Raw genomic sequence first — 22,987 nt, forward strand, 5'->3', positions numbered from 1 at the left:
TTTTTTGAATAAAAACGATGGTCTAAATTACAGAGAATTGACATTTCTCAAGCACACACAACTAAGATGCTATTGGGGTTCGACATGAGACTTTTTCTGTAAGTCAATGTCATTTTTTCACTGGGCTAGGCAGACTAAGCTTTACTGATCTAAGGCAAGAGTACAAGGAAAATAGGATGATGATTACAGCTACCAGTGGCAAAATCCACAGGCAAGAAGCCTAACTAACTATTAAAAATCACATTAGGCTAATTAGCCGTAATTGTCGCCTAAAATGCCAAACGAGCCATCAGATGGTGGTTGGCGATCAATTTCAATATTTCAAGTCATTTAAACGTAAGAAAGGAGCAACACATATACTCCTGGACCATTAAGTCAAGTCTATGAAGTCAGTCAATGCAACTTATAGTGCTTAGAGTTTTTCTTTCTTATGTGTATTACTAATAATCATGGCCTGCTGGACTATTAGATCTATTTCAGAAATTTTTGTTATCAGTTTTGGTCCACAATTAATGCATCCTCAGCCAACAAATAACACTCTACAGCTATATACATAGAACACATAAACACTAACTATGAACACGTAAAACCCTACGGCCATGTTTGGTGCTTATAATTGGACTGAAATTGATAACTCACAAGATTCAAGTTATGTTGAAGTCAGAAATGAAGGTAGAATTGAAGGATTTTTCATTGTGTGGGCATTAAAAGAGATTAGTTATAAGGTGTGTATGTGGGGATTATCAATGGCCCAATACCTTCAATTTGTACAAGATTTGAAAGTTTGCCTCAATTTCTTCCTTCAATATATACATCTTAAATCGAGTGAGCTATCCAATCCAATCTAATCATAGACACCTTATGTGCCCTCCGTATACTCTTATACTAAGAGGGAACATGTCAAAATCTGTACATCTATATGCATAGAGTATATGGTGTTAAAAGCTTTAATTTTGCAGTCTACACGCACATTAATGATGGAGAGTGGAGCCTACAAATTTAGACGCGGTTAGAAGACTATAGACATCATGAACACAAATATAGTTGATTCTCCACCACTTGTCTTTGTGGAAGAAAAGTCCAATAGGGTGTGTTTCGGGCAGGACCGCGCTAATTGATGCAACGTTTTCTGCAAGCTGTACCAACTTAAGTTTGAAATTTCTTGGTGGAATTTTTTAATTACCATGGACTGCATCTTTGAGTCTGTGGCTCCATCTATAAAGAGGGAGCCTCAGAACTTGGAGAAGCAGTGCCTCTTTCCTTCTTAGCTTACTTCAACTTTCGACCTGCAAAAATTTGCACAATGGCCAAGTCAAATGTAGTTGGCAAAAGCCCTTCCATGGTTTCCATAATGCTGCTTTGTGTTCTGCTAATGGCTACCCTTGCCACAACAGGTTGTCTACTTTCTCACATAGACAAGAAATGGGAAGAGAGAAAAACATGGGAATATATTATTTTGTGTTTTTTCTTATTACTTAAATTATTGTTAATTGTTTCTTTAATTCTATTATATTATTATTATTTTATTTGAAATAAATGTAAAACATGCACATCACCCGAACTTTGTCAAAAATTTCTCTTAAATTGTAGTATATATATACACGTATACCTTGTATATGCATGACTTCCAAGTTTGTAGTGCCTTAGCATACTTTTGTTTTGTTCTGATATCCCTTGTCTCCTGTATGTATATATGTACTTAATTTTTTCAGCATATATGGATGCTATATAAAATTTCTATTCATAAAGCGAAAATAAGAAAAACTGACATATATATGAATCCGATCATGCAGAAGCAATTGGTGTTTGTTATGGAACAGTTGGAGACAACTTACCTCCACCAGGAGAAGTAATAGCTCTCTACAAGCAATACAACATCCAAAGAATGAGGCTCTATGCTCCTAACTTTGACGCACTCCAAGCCCTCCAAGACTTCCCAATTGAGCTCATTCTAGGTGTAGAAAATGAGCGCCTTGAAGACATTTCTTCTAGCCAAGCCAGTGCAGATGATTGGGTCCAAAAGAATGTCCAAAGCTATAGCAATGTCAATTTCAAATACATTGCGGTTGGAAATGAAGTAGATGCCGTAGGTCCTCTAGCACCCTTTGTCGGCCCAGCAATGGACAAAATTCAAAATGCAATTTCTAAGGCTGGTCTTGCACACAAAATCAAAGTCTCCACTGCGGTTCACCCTGTAATTCTTGAAAATCCTTCCCTCCATCAGAGGGCTCATTCCGGCAAGACTATCGTCCATTTCTGGATCCAATCATCAGCATCTTAGTGCGAAACAAATCTCCGTTACTGTTTAACATGTACCCGTATTTCAGTTACATTGGCAATCGCAAGGATATTCAACTTGAGTATGCTCTTTTTACATCTCCCTCAGTTGTAGTGAATGATGGGCAGCTAGGGTATCAAAACCTGTTTGATGCACTCTTGGATGCGACTTACTCAGCATTAGAGAAGGCTGGAGGCGGTTCTTTGGAAATCGTCGTATCAGAGTCTGGTTGGCCCTCGGCTGGCGGGGATGGGACAGTGACAACGATGGAGAATGCGAGAATTTACAACTCAAATTTGATCCAGCACGTGAAGGGAGGGACGCCAAAGAGACCTGGAGGCCCCATTGAGACTTATATATTTGCCATGTTTAATGAGAATCAGAAACATGGAGAAGAGACTGAGAGAAACTTTGGGCTGTTCTTTCCAAACAAACAGCCTGTATATCCCATTGATTTCAATTAAGGGTGGAAACTCTAGTGTTATTTCCAAACAAACAGCCTGTATATCCCATTGATTTCAATTAAGGGTGGAAACTCTAGTGTTAGTGTTCTAAGGGTACTTGTAACCCTAAATAAAAGCGAAGTGTCTTCTGATGTATGGGCAAGTTTTTTATTTATTTATGAAATCCAGGGCACAGAAGATGTATGGGCAAGTTTTTTTATTTATTTATGAAATCCAAGGCAAAAGCCAAATGTCTTGTGATGTATCTAGGGGGAATATATAATGATGAAGGATTTACAGAATTTACAACTTATAAATGAAGTTTACTAGGTTTTTTCGAGTGGCCAAAGTTAGAAAGAGGAAAAGGAAAAACTAATACACACGGGTACTATGAAAATTTGAATTTAAAACCACTTGGAAGCACTTCAAAGCCCTGGGCTAATCCAACAACCCAGGTTCTTTAGGAATTAAATTTCAATCACATATACATATACATATGTCAATCACAAAAGCTCGGTAATATTGTATCACTCATCCTGTCACGACTTTCTTTGGTTGACCCGGAATCTCGGATACCAAGCCAAACTGTAATGGGATGGGAAAACGTAATGAATAATGTGAATCATAGCACAAACTCAACTCACACAAAGATATGTACAAGAAGAAAACTTATTAGTTTTATGGATAGTGATAATCATAATGATGATGAGGGTACTCTATCAGGGGATAAAGGTTCTCTCTAATCGCCTGGCAAGGTGAGGGGAGGGCAGACTACTGGTTAGTCTAATCACTTTTCCCTTATGCATAGAGAAACTCGTCTGATTCTCTTAGCTCGTGTTCCATTTTAGTATCAATAATAAAATATCACTTTTTATCACAGAAAAGAACAACCTAAATATACCCTTTTGTTGGCAACCTAATTACTATTAAGTGATTGCAAAGGTATCTTAATAGTAGCCTAGCAATTGCAATGAGTAGCAACATGCATTTCCTCTCCATTAGCTAGTGAAAAAATTCCAAGATAAATATATAATTCCACAAAAACTACAAAAGATTTCGTACAACTAGCAGAAATTGTTGCAATATTAGTAATCTTCCACGAAGACAAGTGGTGGAGATTTGAAGTGTTATGGTCCTTCGATCATGTCTTCTTTTTAAACTCCAGAATGAAAAATGTTCGGGGTGGTCCCTGCAAATCAAATGAAAAATATAACTTCATTTTTATATGCAAACAATTCTATCGAACTTAATTATTTATATGAGGGGATTTTCAATTAGGATATGAGCAACAAACTCAAAATTAATTGTCAATAATAGCCAATGGATCTAGCCTAGTAAAAAATGACCTTAGCTTGTAGTGGTCTCAAATTCGAATTATGACATCCTTGTAGAGTGTGTGAGAAACCTTTCTCCCTCTAATAATTTCTCTTGTATTCAAAACATCATTTCAATTATTAATCCGAACCTCTTTGTACGAGTCACTCTTTCTACCTTCACTTAATACAAATCCTCACCCTTTACGTTGTAACTTCCCAGTAAAATTTAATAATATTGTATTGTTTATACCATATTCAATCGAGTACATTCAGCACTAGGAATCGAAACATGAACAGCGCAAGCCTGCAAAAGATAACATCAGCAACACCCTGGTGCCTCTTCGAGGCAACAACTGCTTGCTGAAGCTCTCGACTACAGAACATAAGACTACGGACACACGTCACCCCTACAACAGTCTACACAAAGTCCCACATCGAAACTTTGTACAAATCTCTCATTTTCCTCTATAAATAAGGAACAATGCCCAAGTAAAAAAGGGTAACTACTTTTCACTTTTACTATTACTCTGCCAAAATTACCATATATACTTGCTGACTTAAGCATCGGAAAGCTTTCGGCGGTACCACACCGGTGCCTGAAGCTTGACGATTTCTTCTTCCTTATTGTCTTCTGTAAGACCCTTCCGCGTTGAAGGTTAATAGCCCTCTCACCCTACTGAAGATCCACCACTCACTCACTTAAGTTGACCATCCTAAAAAGAGCATCAACAATTTGGCGTCGTCTATGGGAATCGACTTCTGAATCTCACCTCTCCACCAATCCTACTGGCTCATTCTCTCATCCGACACTGTTGCCTCTTCTGCCCCTCCCACTCTACTATGCCGCGTGAAGCTAGCCTTGGTACCCAACACCCACCCCACATGGGGACTCATCTCAAAAGAAGCTTTCTGCCTATAAGCACCTCCGGCCCTAGTGCCGATGTCGCCAAGATCACGGAGAGCTATGATCACCTTCGTACTAAGAATGCCGAACTAGAACATGACTGCCAAACCTTGAAGCGGAATTGGGAGAACACTCACCATTAATTTATCCAGCAGGACCTACCCAGGGTGCTGAACGCACCCAACCGAAACAACCAGTTGTCTCCTACCATAGTGGACTCAGTTTAGGCCTAACAAAGGCAAAGGTCACCTTCATCCAGAGGTGACCAAGTCGAGGCTCTTCCACATTTCCCCACCAAGGGATCGGCCTCATGCCCCAACCAATATTTACAAGGATTGTAGGGACCGCATCTCGGAGCTTCGACCAAAACCCATCCTATTCCTGTCGACCTCGACGATCTAAGGGTGGCACACCTGCGTCCCCTCCCGAAGCCCGCTCGCTTGCCTACCCAAGAATGAGTGGGGGACTCGGATGATTGGGAACCTTACAATCCTAAGGACTGAGAGCCTTACCATTCCGAAGCTTTTGAGGAATAGGAAACCTACCACCCTCACCCAACCAACGCAACAAGTCGTCGCCACCCGATGCTCTCTCCCCATGCCAACCCTGCCATGTGACTCCTATTTGAGAAGGTCTGACATCTTGAGTATAAGCACCATTGCAGCCATTAGCCCTTCTGGACAAAGCCAAGCCCTGGCCCTTTCACTGAGCGTATTCTTAACTATCATTAGGAGAAGGATAAGTGACTTGAGTAGATTTTCAGCAGCTTGACGAATGCTTAGTCGCGCTTTTGGAATGGTTGAAGATGACTTGCTAATGTTGAACAAAGATTGTGTGAGCTTGGCATGAGAGCTTCGAGTGTGGGAGCTAAAGAACCACAAGTTTAGCAAATAAGAATGCATGTGTTTGGCTTGGTGTTGGATATGCTTTAGTTTGGGTGTTGATGATTTGTTGTTTATGACTATGGCTATGGGGATTTAAGAGTTTCAAGAGAATGAGGATGGAAAAACTTGAGTTTGGAGGCTATAGTGTTTATATCTTGGAAGGAAGGAAAAACTTGGAGTTATGCTTGGTGGGGCTTTATGGATTTAAGAGTTTCAAGAGAAGGAGGATGGAAGGAAAAACTTGAGGTTTGAAGGCTGTGGTGTTTATAGCTTGGAAGGAAGGAAAAGCTTGGGGTTATTATTAGAGAGGCTTTATAGAGTATATGATGGATTTCAAGGGTGAGAAAGTAGGAGACATGGTTGTGATGGCTAAGGAATGGCTAGGAAGGCTCCTGGAATGCTTGCGGCAACCGAAGGGAGGAAGGTGGTCTAATGGTTGCTGGGGTGCTTGAACAACCATGAGATGTTGGTCGATGATTGCTATGATGCTTGCAGCAGCTAAAGCATGGAGGTTGATGGCTCAGAAATGACTGTGATGGCTGCTAGAATGCTTGCAGCAGCTGAAGAAAGGTGAATTCTCACGATTGCTGAGAGGCTTGCAGCAACCAAGAGGGGTTGGTTTTGCATGGGCAATGCCTCCCAATTTATAGAAGGTGAAGGCTTTCTTTGGTTTCCAATAGGTAAAATGAAGTGTTGGAGCTAGTATATTTCCAATAGGTAAAAGGGAGCATTGTGACATTCTTATTTCCAACAGGTAAAGTTAGGCATAGAAAAATGACTATTTCCTATGGGTAAAAAGAAGTGTCAAAATTGGCTTGTTTCCAGTGGGTAATAGGGAGTGCTTGAAGAATATCTCATTTGCTCACCCATATTGGAGAACTCTAAGTAATGAGCTTGGACTTTGGTGCTTCCAAGTAGCTAGCCCAAAATCTCTATTATCTAAGAGCTTCCTTGGGCCTTATGGACCTCCGTAACCTTCCACACCATAATCCGTCGTGCAAGCCCCATAAACCACATGACTTGGGGTTCATGTGAGCTTGGTAGGTGATTGGCACAGAAAAAATGTATTATTGGTTTGGCATGTCATGTACACTATTTCTATATTAATTCCCAAAATACAGCTTGAATTGACGCATGACCAACATTACATGTTATATTGGGCTTTTAATATCTTTGGGCTTCCCGTGACTTTTTTTAACCTCAACAGGTTGATTTTAGAGCTTTAACCTAAACCTCTTTCATGGATCTTTTGATTCAAAGTGTTGGCATGCTCAGGACTCTACATTTCTCAAATGTAAGAGGAGAGAGGAAATATGTTCATACCCTTGAAGACCAATCTTATTGAGCTCTCACCAAATATTGCACAAAGGATGCAACATCCAACTTCACCACACCAAAGAACTCTTTGGAATGATGATATTAAAAAATCAGGTGTGAAGTGGTTAAGAGTATTTCCCCATGCCAGATAACCAATACTCTTAACCACCTATTTCTAAGTTTGACATGTGTTATATAAGATAATAGGTAACCACTTACAATAACTAATTTAGAGGATTCTAAGTTTTAGTTGTCATAAATCATTGGAGAAGGCTTTATCCATGTTCGCCGGATTGCAAATGAGGCTGCTCACCGCATTGCTCTCGTTGCTTTACATATTAGAGTGGTCATCTCTTGGTTCGAGGAACCTCTATATTTTTTAGTTCATGTTTTATTTGAGGATTGTAAGGTCATGTCTAGTCATAGAGCTAAATGTAGTTTGGGGCTATAAATTTAGTCCTCCAAAATATTAATTTTTAAAGAATAGTGTATGGCTAAATTTTTCCATCCTCAGACATGCAAGGCTATATTTCAGGGTCCGTCATATTTTATTATTTTGAGAAAAACTATGGTACAACACTCATACATTCCACAACTATGTATTGTTTAATTTAATTAAACTACTATTTAGAGACAATATTCCATATATGACACATATACGTTGATAACATCTAAAAATGCTATTTTGAAAAGAAAAAAAAAAAAAATCCTAGTGGCTAGCTGATGTCAGCACGCCTTTAATATTGGCTGTTGGATATGCATTTGCACGAGATATTTTGTGCTCTTACCCACACTTGATAATTTATCTTCTTGAAAAGCACATGCATGTGCCCACAAAAAAATTTGGTTTTGGCCAAAGCTGGGCTACAATGAGGGGGGTTGGAGGGCTAAAGGGCCAAATGTGACCAATTTTTTTTTTTAGCCCATGGCTGGAAATGACCTAATAAGTAGTTTTTACGAGTATATGATCTTAGGGGGACCATGGAGGGTACCCTACCAATGGTTAGGTTCCTGCTCTTGTTTGTGGTCGAGCGGTTAAGGCTACTCAGTTAAATCGAAGACCGAACCCGTATGTGTGGAGAAACTCGCCTAATCCCCGACGATATTGCCTGGTTTTTGTACTAGTTATGCTTCCTATCAATAAAATCCTATCGCGATTCTCTAAAAAAAAAAATTAACTAATATTCAAATGGTATGATGATAGATAATAGAATTTGACATTTATCTTCCAATTTTATCCCAATCTTCGTCAGCCACTATATCACTTGTTCCATTATAATTCATTCCTTTATCATGGAAGACAAAAATAAATTATAAAATGAACAAGATGAGCACCGATGATGAACTTGAAATTAACAAATTAAAACATGCTCTTCCTCTTCCGTTTTTTTTTATTGATGAGCACCGGTTGTGTATCCAAATCCTAACTGGAAGTTCGTCAAATAATTGTATTGGTTTTGTATCAGAACCCTAAAATATTCCAAATTTTCAAGTTCTGCAGGAATATTGGATTGGCTTGGCTGAAATTTCTATTGGCTTTGCCTTTGAGGCCAGGGTACGTACGTGGCAATTGAATAATAGGAACCGATGCGGTTGAGGAAAAGGTCAAAGAGAGAAGCAAACCTTTCTCGAAGCTCACGTCCACCTTACTGCTTAAGTTGACAGAATTTTTTCTTTTCCTCTTTCAAGAAAAAGATGAGGGAAACAATCCCTAGTGTTGGTTTTAAGAAGGAATTTAGGTTTAGGGTTTAGGGTTTGAAATATTTGTTAAATCAAGCTTTGTATTGGATCATAATAAGGTATATTTGAGTTATTTTATTATAAAGTATTAATAAAGCCAACATGTTTGTAAAACAAGAAGAATAGACTGTTTATAGTTTCAGCCTTCATTTCCATCTAAGAATAAACTGTTTGGTTGGAAAAAATTGTGCTTCCATTATAACCGTTGGAATTCCACATGACAGTTTAACATATCGGTAAGAGATGCTCTTATATATTTTACGGAATTGATTAATAGTTACTTTTTATTGTTTAGATCGTGGGAAAGGATATGTTTTTGTGTGATTGAGTGAAACGATGTCAATACAATGTTTGTCATCATGTCTCCTGAGGAAGTCGGCAATATATGCAATGTACCAAACTTTGAGTCTCATTTTTCCACATACAATTGTCAAGGATGAGCACAAATACCATCTCATCGCATGCCATTAAATTTATATTTTCTTTATTAACATCATGAAATTTGGAAGTCAAGTGTAAGCAATACGGATTGCAGCTTCTATGTCTAGCCCCTACCAGTAAAACTGCAATAAATAGGCTATCATGTATCACATCACATGTACCCAAATAATGCTCACATAGACATTCTACGTATGAGTATTTCACATTTTGTTGGTGGTAATCTTTTTACTTGGACAAGTAATAAACAAAAAGAGGTGTCTAGGTTTAGTGCAGAGGCCGAGTACCGTGGGATGGCTCAAAGTGTGTGTGAGTTACTATGATTGAGAAGATTGTTGAGAGATCTTGGGTTTGGACCCTAGAAACCTATGGATTTGTATTGTGATAATAAAGCTGCAATTGCAATTGCTCATAACGTTCCCTGTGCAACATGATCATACAAAGCATGTGGAGGTTGATCGACATTTTGTCAAAGTTGGATGCTGAAAGTATTTCTTTTCCGTTTATATTATTTGAGTATCAATTGGCATATGTTCTTAAGAAAGTTGTGTCTACTACGGTATTTCTCAACTCGCTTGACAAGTTGGGCATGCATGACATCTTTGTTGTATTTCTTTCGTTTTGTACATATATTGTATAATTAGAATTTTATCTTGTTTTCTACTTTGACCATACTAGGGTTACATCCTTGTATTATGAATACCTGCTTTTGGAGAATGAAATACAATTTGAAAATATTCTACCCATATTGTTCGACTAAATAGACAAATATATAGAGGCTTAATCAGGGACGGACCCACAGTGGGGTCAATGGGGTCAAACGACTCTATGGACTCCATGAAAGCAAGGTAGAAGGTCCCTTTGAATGGGTGTGTGACCCCATGAATGGCTGAAGGAGGATGCTGCAGATCTGAGGAAGAAAAAGCTGAACAGGGTTCTGTTTTTTTAAAAGAAGTCGGGAACTGGCTGGCAAAACAGCGTCGTTTAAACCAACCAAGCGAAATTTTTTAAAAACACGCGCCAAAACGCCTTCGTTTTGGACCAGCAGCTACAATTTTTTTTTTTGAAGACTTGGTCAAAACGACATCATTTTGGTCCAGGTTTTTAAAAAAATAAAATAAAACATATTGTAATGTTGAAATAAACCCTCCTCTTCGACCAAAAAGAAACAGACCCTCAGAACTCCATAACCCCCATTTCCTAAACCCTCAAACCTAAATCCCCAATCTCCACCCCCAACAAACCTTTACACTATGTCTATGACCCTACGAGATAAGATTCTTGGGTCTGTTCCTGGGCTTAATCCTTTCCCAACTCGGAAAGGAAAATATAAAGTTAGTCGGATTTCTTATTAGGTGAGTAAGTTTTGGCAAGGATAATTGTTGTGAATTGTTTCATCCGTCGTTTCTAAATTCTAAAAGGTTTTGCCCATCCAAATTCTGTCCATATGAAATGAGGAGTGAGGCAAAAACCGGGATCACATGCACATATTCCCAAGGGCGATTTGGGCCTGGACATATTCCCAAGGGCGATCACAGGCACAGATAAAACAAAAGCTTTTTGTAAGCAATTATCATATCACACATGATTTTCTTTTTTTCTTGTTGAGAAAATCACTTTAATTTTAGATATGTGTCTTTTTATTTTCTTTTTCTTTCCAAATATGTGATATCAATGAATGAAAACTACTTTTTTTTGACGTGACTGTCATGAGTCATGACCTCAATAGCTGGTTGCAACTTTCATGTTATCTTTCTCAGTTAGAAACTCTCATGATGGATATTCAATTTGTGGTCAGTATTTATAGTTATAATATTTTTTTTTTCCTTGTAGGTAATCAGTGGGGTCTTAGTCAATTTATCTTCTTTGATGAAGGCATCTCCTTACTTGCAGAGACTTGTATTGAAGGTATGTTTTTGCTTGATTCGTAGATTAATTCATAGGATGGTCGCGTAAGCGTGCAACTTTATTTGCCTTGGAGTTTATACAAATTTCCTGCAAACAATATACAAATTAAGAGGTCTTTTACTAGTTCCACTCAATTAATTTTGTCACTCCCACCAGTAATGGACATGAGAATACAAATTCTATATGATCGATCACATAATTTATCAGCAACCAATCCAGAAGATTCTCAGTTTTGATTAGATTCCAGCCCATGAGGTTCCATAATAATCCATATATTCAGAATTATTTGAAACATGTTCCGGGTAGAAACAAAATAATAACAAAATAAACGTAAGAAAGGAGCAACCTTATACTCCTGGACCATTAATTCAAGTCTCTGAAGTCAGTCAATGCAACTTATAGTGCTTAGAGTTTTTCTTTCTTATTTGTATTACTAATAATCATGGCTTGCTTGACTATTAGATCTATTTCAGAAATTTTTGTTATCAGTTTTGGTCCATTGAAGTTCTCTGATTGCATAAATTTTCTCATTCGAGTATTGAACTTGAAAATTGCTTTTTTGTATTGCCAAAAACTGCACAATTAATGCATCCTCACCCAACAAATAACACTCTACAGCTATATAAACACGTAAAACCATACGGTCATGTTTGGTGCTTAAAATTGGACTGAAATTGATAACTCACAAGATTCAAGTTTTGTTGAAGTCAGAAATGGAGGTAGAATTGAAGGATTTTTCATTGTGTGGGCATTATAAAAGGGATTAGTTATAAGGTGTATATTGTTGAAGAATATAAGTACCACATTGGAACACCACATGTTGGGTAAGGGTAAACATTCAGCCCAAAACCAATTGGCAATGGGAATAGTAGCCTAACTCCTTATAAGCCCTTGCTAGGTTTCCCATCTTTCCAATGTGGGACTTTTTACCTTCATATTCTCACACGTCCTCACACGTGTGGCGAATTTTCAAGCCTAGCATGTGGATAATACATATTGGGTGACGTGGAGCACATGTGGCCATTGAGCTTTCACACGTGGGCTAACCCGCTTTGATACCATGAAGGAAGTTAAGGTTCCACCCAAAAACCAATTGTCTATGGGAGAAGTAGCCCAACTCCTTATAAGCCTTTGCTAGGTTTCTCAATAACTTTCCAATGTGGGACTTTTTATCTTTATATTCTCACATATATGTGGGGATTATCATTGGCCCAATACCTTCAATTTGTACCAGATTTGAAAGTTTGCCTCAATTTCTTCCTTCAACATATACATCTTAAATCTAGTGAGCTATCCAATCCAATCCAATCATAAACCCCATATTTGCCCTCCGTATACTCTTATACTATATGAGGGAACAAATCAAAAACTGTACATCTATATGCAGAGAGTACATGGTGTTCTATGAAATTGTTTCCACATATAGAAACGTTTGTCTAAATTAAAAGCTTCAATTTTGCATAGTCTACATGCACATTAGTGATGGAGAGTGGAGCCTACAAGTTGAGACATATGATGGTTAGAAGACCATAGACTTCATGAACACAGATACAGTTGAGTCTCCACCACTTGTTTTTGTGGAAGAAAAGTTCAATAGGGTCTGTTTCGAGCAGTACCGTGCTAACTAATGCAACGTTTTCTACAAGTTGTACCAAATTTCGTAATTTCTTGGTAAAGAGGGAACCTCAGAACTTGGAAAAGTGGGAACCTCATAATTTTTTAATTACCATGGAGTGCATCTTTGAGTCTGTGGCTCCATCTATAAAGAGGGAACCTCAGAACTTGGAAAAGCAGTGCCTCTTTCCTTCTCAGCTTACTTCAACTTTCGACCTGCAAAAATTTGCACAATGGCCAAGTCACATGTAGTTAGCAAAAGCCCTTCCATGGTTTCCATAATGCTGCTTTGTGGTCTGCTAATGGCTACTCTTGCCACAACAGGTTGTCTACTTTCTCACATAGACAAGAAATAGGGAGAGAGAAAAAAATGGGAATATATTATTTTGTGCTTTTCCTTATTATTTAAATTATTGTTAATTGTCTCTTTAATTCTATTATAGTATTATTTTCTTACTTGATATAAATGTAAAACATGCACATCACCGGAACTTAGAAAAACACGTATACCTTGTATATGCATGACTTCCAAGTTTGTAGTGCCTGCCTTAGCATACTTTTATTTTATTTTGATACGAACGATAGTCTAAATTACTCTAAATTAATTAGCCACTTCAAACCACAGGCTTTTGCTTTTCTCTTGTATGTATATATGTATTTAATTTTTTCAACATATATGGATGCTATAAAATTTCTATTCATAAAGCGAAAGTAAGAAAAACTGACATATATGCAGAAGCAAGTATTGGTGTTTGTTATGGAACAGTTGGAGACAACTTACCTCCACCAAGAGAAGTAATAGCTCTCTACAAGCAATACAACATCCAAAGAATGAGGCTCTATGCTCCTAACTTTGACGCACTCCAAGCCCTCCAAGGCTCCCCAATTGAGCTCATTCTAGGTGTAGAAAATGAGCGCCTTAAAGACATTTCTTCTAGCCAAGCCAGTGCAGATGATTGGGTAAAAAAGAATGTCCAAAGCTATGGCAATGTCAATTTCAAATACATTGCGGTTGGAAATGAAGTAGATGCCGTAGGTCCTCTAGCACCCTTTGTCGGCCCAGCAATGGACAAAATTCAAAATGCAATTTCTAAGGCTGGTCTTGCAAACAAAATCAAAGTCTCCACTGCGGTTTACCCTGTAATTCTTGAAAAATCCTACCCTCCATCAGGGGGCTCATTCCGGCAGGACTATCGTCCATTTCTGGATCCGATCATCAGCTTCTTAGTGCGAAACAAATCTCCGTTACTCTTTAACATGTACCCGTATTTCAGTTACATTGGCGATCGCAAGGATATTAAACTTGAGTATGCTCTTTTTACATCTCCCTCAGTTGTAGTGAATGATGGGCGCCTAGGGTATCAAAACCTGTTTGATGCAATCTTGGATGCGGCTTACTCAGCATTAGAGAAGGCTGGAGGCGGTTCTTTGAAAATCATCGTGTCAGAGACTGGTTGGCCCTCGGCTGGCGGGGATGGGACAGTGACAACGAAGGAGAATGCGAGAATTTACAACTCAAATTTGATCAAGCACGTGAAGAGAGGGACGCCAAAGAGACCTGGAGTCCCCATAGAGACTTATATATTTGCCATGTTTAATGAGAATAAGAAACCTGGAGAAGAGACTGAGAGACACTGGGGGCTGTTCTTTCCTAACAAACAGCCTGTTTATCACATTGATTTCAACTAAGTGTGGAAACTCTAGTGTTAGTGTTCTAAGGGCACTTGTAACCATAAATAAAAGCTAAGTGTCTTCTGATGTATGGGCAGGTTTTATTTATTTATTTATGAAATCTAAGGCAAAAGCCAAGTGTCTTGTGATGTATACAAAATTGTCGCTAAAGGGGATTATAATAATGATGAAGTTTACTTCTCTCTTTTTCTGGCCGAAGTTAGGAAGGGGAAGGAAAAAACTCACATACACTACTTGGGAGCACTTCAAAGATATGGGCTAATCCAACTAAACCCATTGGTGAAGTTTACTAGTTGAATAGGTTCTTTAGGAAGTAAATTTCAATATATATATATATATATATATATATATATATATACTAGTTGAATGTTTCACCATTCTCTATCTTTTGCTTTATATATAGACATAGATATATATATATACAGAGAGCTTCCATTGAGGGATCCCTCAAATAAGCTTATTTGAGGGACACCCCTTATAGGCCCCACTCTGGATTGTATTTCACTAATCCAAACCGTCTATTTTGTAGATACTCATTCAAAGATTATCTCTACACAAAATCACTTGAATCCGATATCATTTGACCACTCAATTAAGTTATTGAAATTTTAGTACTTTCTTGAAGCACCGTGTTCATTGATTTTGTAAGACACAATTGGATGTCGAAACGGTTTCCGATTTGTCTAATTTTTTATAAGGATGATCTATGAATGAAGACCTAAAAAATAGATGGTTTGGATCATTAGGAAAAAAATTATAGGGTATCCTAATAGGCGTCCCTCAAATAAAATTATTTGAGGGATCCCTCAATAGAAAGGGACTGTATATATATATATATATATATATATATATGCATATATGTCAATTACAAAAGCCCAGTAATATTGTATCACTCATCTTGTTTTCAAACGTAAATTACAGTAGTTATGTAGTAGTTATATATATTACACCTTTTCTCTTAACTTTTGATTTCTTTGTTAAGATCGCATGACTTATTATCAGAGGGCCAAGTTTTAACATTATAAGAACAAGAGGACTTTCATGAAATTATGTGTGATTACTCTTCCAAAACACTGTTTGTACCTAATTTTGGTAAACGGACCAAAAATGGTCTCAAGGTTTTAAATTTTTAAGAAAAAAAAAGTAAAACCAGGCCCACTAGCGTTTGTCCTTTTTTAAGATTATCCATCTCCCAACTGGGCCTCTCATAATAAAAAAAGAGAGAAGGGCCCAAGTCATGAGAATCAGGCCTTTGTCTCGCGCTACAAGTTCAAGAGATTGGTAAGCGTGTTTTCTAAACCCACGCGGGAGGTCGAAGGGGGTTATCACATTTAATACGACTTGACCTTTTTCACTTCCAGCAAGAAAACAAGCTGTACTGAAGCCTCCAAAACCAGAAAAGATCAAAGTTGCCAACCGGGTTTTCAAGTACAGAAAAGTCAAATCAAGAAAGCTCTACAAAGGAAACTGACGGTTCTTACCAGAAGACCCCCATCACTCCCTCTATGAACTGGTTAAGATCAGCAAATGAGCAACTGACCTTGAGCCACAAGCCAAAGGTCTTGTCACTGTTTCTATCATTACAAGTTCATCCACCCCTATAAATAATGAAGGTCTGTTTCAGAAGAAGAGGACTCTCTCTCCAAAACTAGACGCAACGTGTCACACCCCGAACCCAAGGGTTGGTGGAAACCCCGCGCTCGTTGCGTGAGAAAAAATAATAATAATAAAAAGTTGCCGAAACATGGTTTAAAATAAACTTCTCTTATAAAAATAGCTCCAAAATCTTACAACTTTACAAGAAATAAATAAAGCTATACTACATTCATCTAATTCACCCTCAATCGATTTAGTCCTCGTCTTGCCTACTAATTCATCTGAAAAATTAAACAGGGTGGGGGGTGAGCAACCACAACTCAATAAGGACATGAGACCTTACCACAGTAGATTGATATAACTAAATTAAGTGACATGCAATCTCACAACCAAATATCACATTAATAATAATAATGATCCATGGATGCTCTTCATCTATTCTCGTTAATTCATATAACTAGACAAGCAGACCTGCACATCCCGTACCGTGCTTATACCACTTGGTCCCGAATGCCCATTTATATGAACTAACACCCATCTCAATCATCCCATAATTCTTCTTTTGTTAGTCATCTTGTCTAACTCCCTTTCGCCAGTCCCGAATTACCCAATAAAAATCATGTGCACTGTAGGATCCCTGAGACCTGGTACCTTCCAAGAGTTAGACTTAACTACACAAAAGACTATTTCCATCACCCCTTTTTCCATCTTTATTTTCTCAACCCAACAACTCCAACCAATTTCCATGACATGATATAATTATGCGAACATTATTCAAATAGTTCACAATATGTAAATATCCTATATCAAGAACATTAATATCACACATAATATAGAGCTCACAAAATTTAATTAGATCAATACCCGTAAGGACCCCAAGAAACCCTTACCTCGATTCCAAAGCATAATCCAAGATAAGAAAATACACAAGTTGGGACCTCTACTCTTCCAAGAACTATATCACCAGTAGCTCTCTCTCTCTCTCCCCCCAAGAACTCTTACTTTGCATGCGATGCATGCAAGTGTGTAACCTCAATTAATACACAAGGTTTGTGTGTTTTTCACAAGATGCAACAAATAGGCCTATTTATACTAGAAGAAGTCAGTTGCTAATAGCTTCTTATTGGTGTAATAACTGAAGCAACTATTAAACAATTAAAAGAGATCCTGCGCACTTATTCTCCAAGGAATCGAACCAACTTATTCTCCAAGGAAATACAAATATCTACTATATTTAAAGACTAAGTATTTGCATGTATGTGCATGTGTCAATAGGATGAATTTGGACTAGCCACCTTAAGTTAAAATGAGTTCCTACGTGTTGCTCTACCAAAATTCTATTACTAAGAATGCATGTAAAACCTCCACGTGCTAACTCCAAGTCATGGGTTGTTGATAAGGAAAAAGTAGCTTGATAAAACACAAACAACAAGTTCACTTTAGAGCTAGTTAATACATATAAGTATATAAAGCACCCAATAACCATCCAATGGCATCTCAAGCAATAATAAATAAATATATAATTTAAATAAACTTTTTTTTATTCAAAAGAACATATATATATATATATATTGTAGAATAATATATATAACTATTGAAATGGTATTATAAAAGTAAAACAACTATAAATATACTTTTCCTTCTTACTAAGATAATTACTTAAGAATATATAATAACATTTATTTTTTCTTTATTCAACATTTAAGAAAACGGACTCTCACACAACGTCTCAAAACACTTGAAAAATTTTCAAGATAACCAAGTGCCTATTTTTTCTTTAGATAACCAGTTGACAACTCATGCGCTTATCTCTTGTAGCTCTGCCATCTCCATGGTATGATTTTTCTTTTTAGACATTTTTCCATTTCAATACATGTAATCGTTTGAGCTGGATTGAGAAATCTCCAGTTTTCTTCCCTTTACTCTGTAATTCGAATGCAAGGATAATTGATGGATTAATTAAAGAATCTTTTGTTATTTAGTTTAAAGTTAAAATTAACGTGAGTGGTAGAAGAATCTACATAGATAAAATTCATTTGATTGTCTAAAGAACGAATTGTGGACCGTTTTAATACATAAAATTGAATTCATGCCCTTTTATCCCTCACCAGCATTCGGGCCGGAAAGGGAATAGGAACCCAAAGGGAATAATAAAAGAAAAGAATAAGGAATTAAGTTGGGCTCGAACTCGTACTAATGGGCTCAAGTTGACTATTGATTTGGCTGAAAACGAGCAAATATTGAAGTAGGTTAATAAAACCCGGGCAAGGGTTTATACTAATCGCAAACTTGGTCTTGCTCTATTGCCTGTTCAGGTACTGCTCATACTTGTCAGGGCGATATTCACGAAGGAAAGAATATTGAAGTCCTCTTAACTGAGGCACATAAAAGAATCTATCTAGGCCAGTACCCCCCTGAAGCACAATGGCTTGGTAAGAGGTCTAGGCAGGAGGCGCAAACTCCATCAGCATCAGTCACTCACATCCACACGAGATTTATTGGGCTGGTTATGTACCCAATAGTGGCACGCCTACGGAATGACAAGAGTCAGTATTAAAAGAAGTTTATAGACAAGGCCTTGATCGGGCCCGTCCGCTTTGGCAACTGATTCAACTTTCAATTTTGTTCGAAAATTGAAGGAGTCCTCTCCACAAGTCAAGAGACATTATCTGATTGGGGCATTGGTGTTGATCCGCCAACTTCCCCCTTGTTTCCTCAGAGCAGAGCGGACCCCCATGATTGGCGAAAAGGAACGAAGGACGGAAAAAAGGACCAACAAACACAAATGCAAATGACCCTATAAAGTTCATGTTTACTTCATCTCCTGTCACGACTTTCTTTGGTTGACCCGGAATCTCGGATACCAAACCAAACTGTAATGGGATGGGAAAACGTAATGAATAATGTGAAAAATAGCACAAACTCAACTCACACAAAGATATGTTCAAGAAGAAGATTTATTAGTTTTAGGGATAGTGATAATCATAATGATGATGAGGGTACTCAATCAAGGATAAAGGTTCTCTCTAATCGCCTTGGTGAGGTGAGGGAGGGCAGGCTACTGCTTAGTTTGATGACTTCTCCCTTATGTATAAAGAAACTCGCTTAATTCTCTCGACTCAGGTCCCATTTTAGTGTCAACAATAAAATATCATTTTTTATCACAGAAAAAAAAAAGCCTAATATACCCTTTTTTTGGGCAACCTAATTACTAATAATTGATTGCAAAGGCATCTCAAGTAGCCTAGCAAGTCTCTCTCATTAACCTCTTATTTATAATTGTGAGACAGAAACTCTAGCTGCTCTCTTCCTCTACAAGTCTTAAAGGTAAACTTCATAGAGAAGGTTGAGGAAGAAGCATCACTGCCCCTCCTTCCCCTCCTCTCTTCTCGTCTTTTCCTTTTAGGTTAGTGAATAAGTCCATTGGACCGGCTGAAGCAAAAATATAATGAAACTAAAATGAACACATAATTGGAATCGAACTTCAACTGAAAATCATGCAATCTAAAGAGAAGGCTGAGCAAAAATAAAACTAGGATTTACAGGAGTTGTTGATTCGAAACCAAGAACTGAAAGCAAGAAAGCTGTTGAGAAACTTGGGACCAAGTTGATAAAGTTGAATACATGTTTGAGAGAGATTGTGTGTTTTTTCCTCCGATTATGATAATATAGTGCCTTGCAACTGGAACATCTTTCCTTAATTTCCTGCTAAATTAAGTCCATATATTGGCTTCGAAATGATGAAATGAGCTAAAACCCAACAGTCTAAAAGGGATTTCATATTTGCTTTAGACAAAAATCTCAGGGTAGCATCTAATGCTCTCAACAAATCAGATTTGCAACTTGCAAGCAAACCCACGTGAGAAAATGGAGGGAAAAACCTTGTTGACTTGATCTTATGTCCACGTGGTCACCTTTTGACCATTCTTTGTGGTATTTATTTGAACTGCAATTCCCCAAACCCCCAAACCACCCCCTCCTCTTTTTTTTTTTTTGGACTTAGGAAATTACGGGCCCAATTGCCTTTATTTCTTTTTAGCCATTAATTTGGCCCATGTCAATTTCGGCCCAAACAGTGGTCAACCAAATGCTAAGTCCCTTGAAATTCTCATATCATGTCAGAACATATGATAAAGATAAAGTGAAAAAAGCCAACCACGTCTAGCCCAGGTAAAATGATATTGACTTACAAATTAGTGGTCTCAGGTTCAATCCTTCATAGCACTTTGGTGGTGTGTATGTGTGTGAGAATCGTCCAGTCTTTATAGTTTAGACTATCTTTTTATATTTAAAAAAAAACAATAAAGTGAAAAAATAAAAGACAAATGATGCTTATGTCAACACATACAATACAAATTTTTTATATTTATTTTTTATTTTCTAGTCATGCTTCTCACCCAATGAAGCCAGTAATAGCCACACTGTGGCACCCTTGGTATTGAATTTAAGATAGAGCATGCTGAGGGATGTTTTAGATTTTCTTAAGTTGGTTAAGCCACTAAAACACAAAACTTTTCAAGAAAAGCAACGGAAGCAAATGTTTGATTTTAGAACTTTAACCTAAACCTCTTCTATGGATCTTTTGATTCAAAGTGTTGGCATGTTCAAGACTCTACATTTCTCAAATGTAAAAGGAGAGGAAAGATGTTCATACCCTTGAAGACCAATCTCAACCCTAGGATGCTTGAGTTCCAAATCTTCCCTTGGATGAGCTCTCACCAAATTGCACAAAGGATGCCACCTCCAACTTCACCACACCAAAGAACTCTTTGCAATGATGGTATAAAAAACTGAGGTCCTAAGTGGTTAAGTGTATGTACCCCTACAGCTGAGGTCCTAAGTTTGATTGCCACCTCCCAATAATATTACTGATAAAAAAAAAAAAAAAAAAGGTGCAGTATTACCACTATTTCTAAGTTTGACATATGTTATAAAAGATAACCAATAGGTAAACATTTACAATTACTTATTTAGAGGATTCTAAGTTTTTTTTGTCACAAATCATTAGAGAAGGCTTTACTTAGGTTCGCCAGATTGCAAATGAGGCTTCTCACCACATTGCTTTACATATTAGAGTAGTCATCTCTTGGTTCAAGGAACCTCCAGATTTTTTAGTTGATGTTTTATTTAAGGATTGTAACAAGTAGTTTTTATCTAGTTACGCTTCCTATCAATAAAATTCTATCACTATTCTCTTTTAAAAAAAAAACAATAACTAATATTCAAATGGAATAATGATGATAGATAATAGAATTTAACATTTATCTTCCAATTTTATACTAATCTTCGTCAACCACTATATCACTTGTTCCATTATAATTCATTCCTTTATCATGGAAGAGAAAAATAAATTATAAAATTAACAAGATGAGTACTGATGATGAACTAGAAATTAACAGATTATTATAGTCTCAGGTTTAAACCCCCCGTGGCACCTTAGTAGTGTGTGTGTGTGAGAGAGAGAAACTCCCTCCCTTTGTAGTTTAGAGCATCATTTGTATTATATAAAAAAAAGATAAAGTAAAAAAAGTAAAAGACAAATGACTGCTTATGTCAACACATAAAATACAAATTATTTATTTATTTTTTATTTTCTAGTCATGCTTCTTGTTTGTACCGTGACTAACCGAGCAACTAGCTAGGCTAGATCATCCACGTGCCATGTTATAAGAGGTCATCACCTTAATCAAAGAAGCCTTACCACAAGTCACAAATCTAAGCAAGGCAAGAAATCCCATATTGGAAGACTACAAGAGATGGAGACTTCCCCTCACCTATAAAAGAAGACTACTCTCCACTTAGAAAGGGGTCTTGGGTATTGGGTCTTGGATTCTTAGGCTTTGTACCTTAGGCCTTGGGCCTTCTTCCCTTTATCTTTGGGTCTAATCCCCTTGTACAAATGCAAACAAACATTCTCATAATGAGAATCATAATGAGAATATACTTCTCCATGAACGTGGCCCATTCATCAAGGGTGAACCACGTAAATCTTGTCTTCCGTATATTTATCGCTTGCCCAAAACCTTCACACACATACTGAAGGCTCACATCTTCACACATCATCCACCATTCCACCTCTATCTAAGTTGACCCTCCCAAAAAGAGCATCAACGCTTCTCACCCAATGAAGCCAGTAATAGCCACACTGTGGCACCCATTGTATTGAATTTAAGAGCATGCTGAAGGATGTTCTAGATTTTCTTAGGTTGGTTAAGCCACTAAAAGACAAAACTTTTCAAGAAAAGAAACGGGAGCAAATGGTTGATTTTAGAGCTTTAACCTAAACCTCTTTCATGGATCTTTTGCTTCAAAGTGTTGGCATGCTCAAGACTTTTACATTTCTCAAATGTAAGAGGAGAGAGGAAATATGTTCATACCCTTGAGGACCAATCTCATTGAGCTCTCACCAAATTGCACAATGGATGCAACATCCAACTTCACCACACCAAAGAACTTTTTGGAATGATGATATTAAAAACTCAGGTCCGAAGTGGTTAAGAGTATTTACCCCTACGAGATAACCAATACTCTTAACCACCTTAAGTTTGACATGTGTTATATAAGATAACCAATAGGTAAACATTTACAATAACTAATTTAGAGGATTCTAAGTTTTTGTTGTCACAGATCATTGGAGAAGGCCTTATCCATGTTTGCTGGATTGCAAATGAGGCTGCTCACCACATTGCTAATTTTGCTTCACATATTGGAGTGGTCATCTCTTGGTTAGAGGAATCTCCATATTTTTTAGTTGATGTTTTATTTGAGAATTGTAATAAGTAGTTTTTACGGGTATATGATCTTAGGGGGACCGCGGGGGGTATTCTACCAGTGGTTAGGTTCCTATTCTTGTTCGT

General features: G+C 37.5%; 1 protein-coding gene and 1 pseudogene across 3 annotated transcripts; both read left to right on the top strand.

The window, feature by feature from the left end:
- The first annotated feature begins 1,234 nt into the window (after window positions 1-1,234).
- Window positions 1,235-2,932, top strand: LOC103342441 (glucan endo-1,3-beta-glucosidase, basic isoform-like; annotated as a pseudogene). The gene is made up of 2 exons (XR_016122958.1): window positions 1,235-1,394; window positions 1,794-2,932. The product of XR_016122958.1 is annotated as a glucan endo-1,3-beta-glucosidase, basic isoform-like (transcript).
- Window positions 2,933-13,002: 10,070 nt separating this feature from the next.
- Window positions 13,003-14,714, top strand: LOC103343783 (glucan endo-1,3-beta-glucosidase, basic isoform-like). 2 transcript variants are annotated; one of them, XM_089042377.1, is made up of 2 exons: window positions 13,003-13,166; window positions 13,555-14,714. In XM_089042377.1, the coding sequence occupies exons 1-2, from the start codon at window positions 13,076-13,078 to the stop codon at window positions 14,529-14,531; spliced, it is 1,068 nt and encodes a 355-aa protein (XP_088898503.1). In that variant the 5' UTR covers window positions 13,003-13,075; the 3' UTR covers window positions 14,532-14,714. The 2 variants fall into 2 exon arrangements, with proteins under 2 accessions (XP_088898503.1, XP_088898502.1); XM_089042376.1 differs by having other exon boundaries at window positions 13,009-13,166; window positions 13,579-14,714.
- The last annotated feature ends 8,273 nt before the right edge of the window (window positions 14,715-22,987 follow it).

Source organism: Prunus mume, linkage group LG8, assembly GCF_029339155.1.
Source record: "Prunus mume cultivar Tortuosa linkage group LG8, ASM2933915v1, whole genome shotgun sequence".
NCBI lineage: Eukaryota > Viridiplantae > Streptophyta > Magnoliopsida > Rosales > Rosaceae > Prunus > Prunus mume.

Excerpts from the sequence above, each read along its gene's own strand:
- LOC103343783 (XM_089042377.1), top strand. The coding sequence starts at position 13,076 with ATGGCCAAGTCACATGTAGTTAGCAAAAGCCCTTCCATGGTTTCCATA. Across the intron at positions 13,167-13,554 it reads GGCTACTCTTGCCACAACAG|TAAGAAAAACTGACATATAT; the intron begins GTTGTCTACTTT and ends ATAAAGCGAAAG.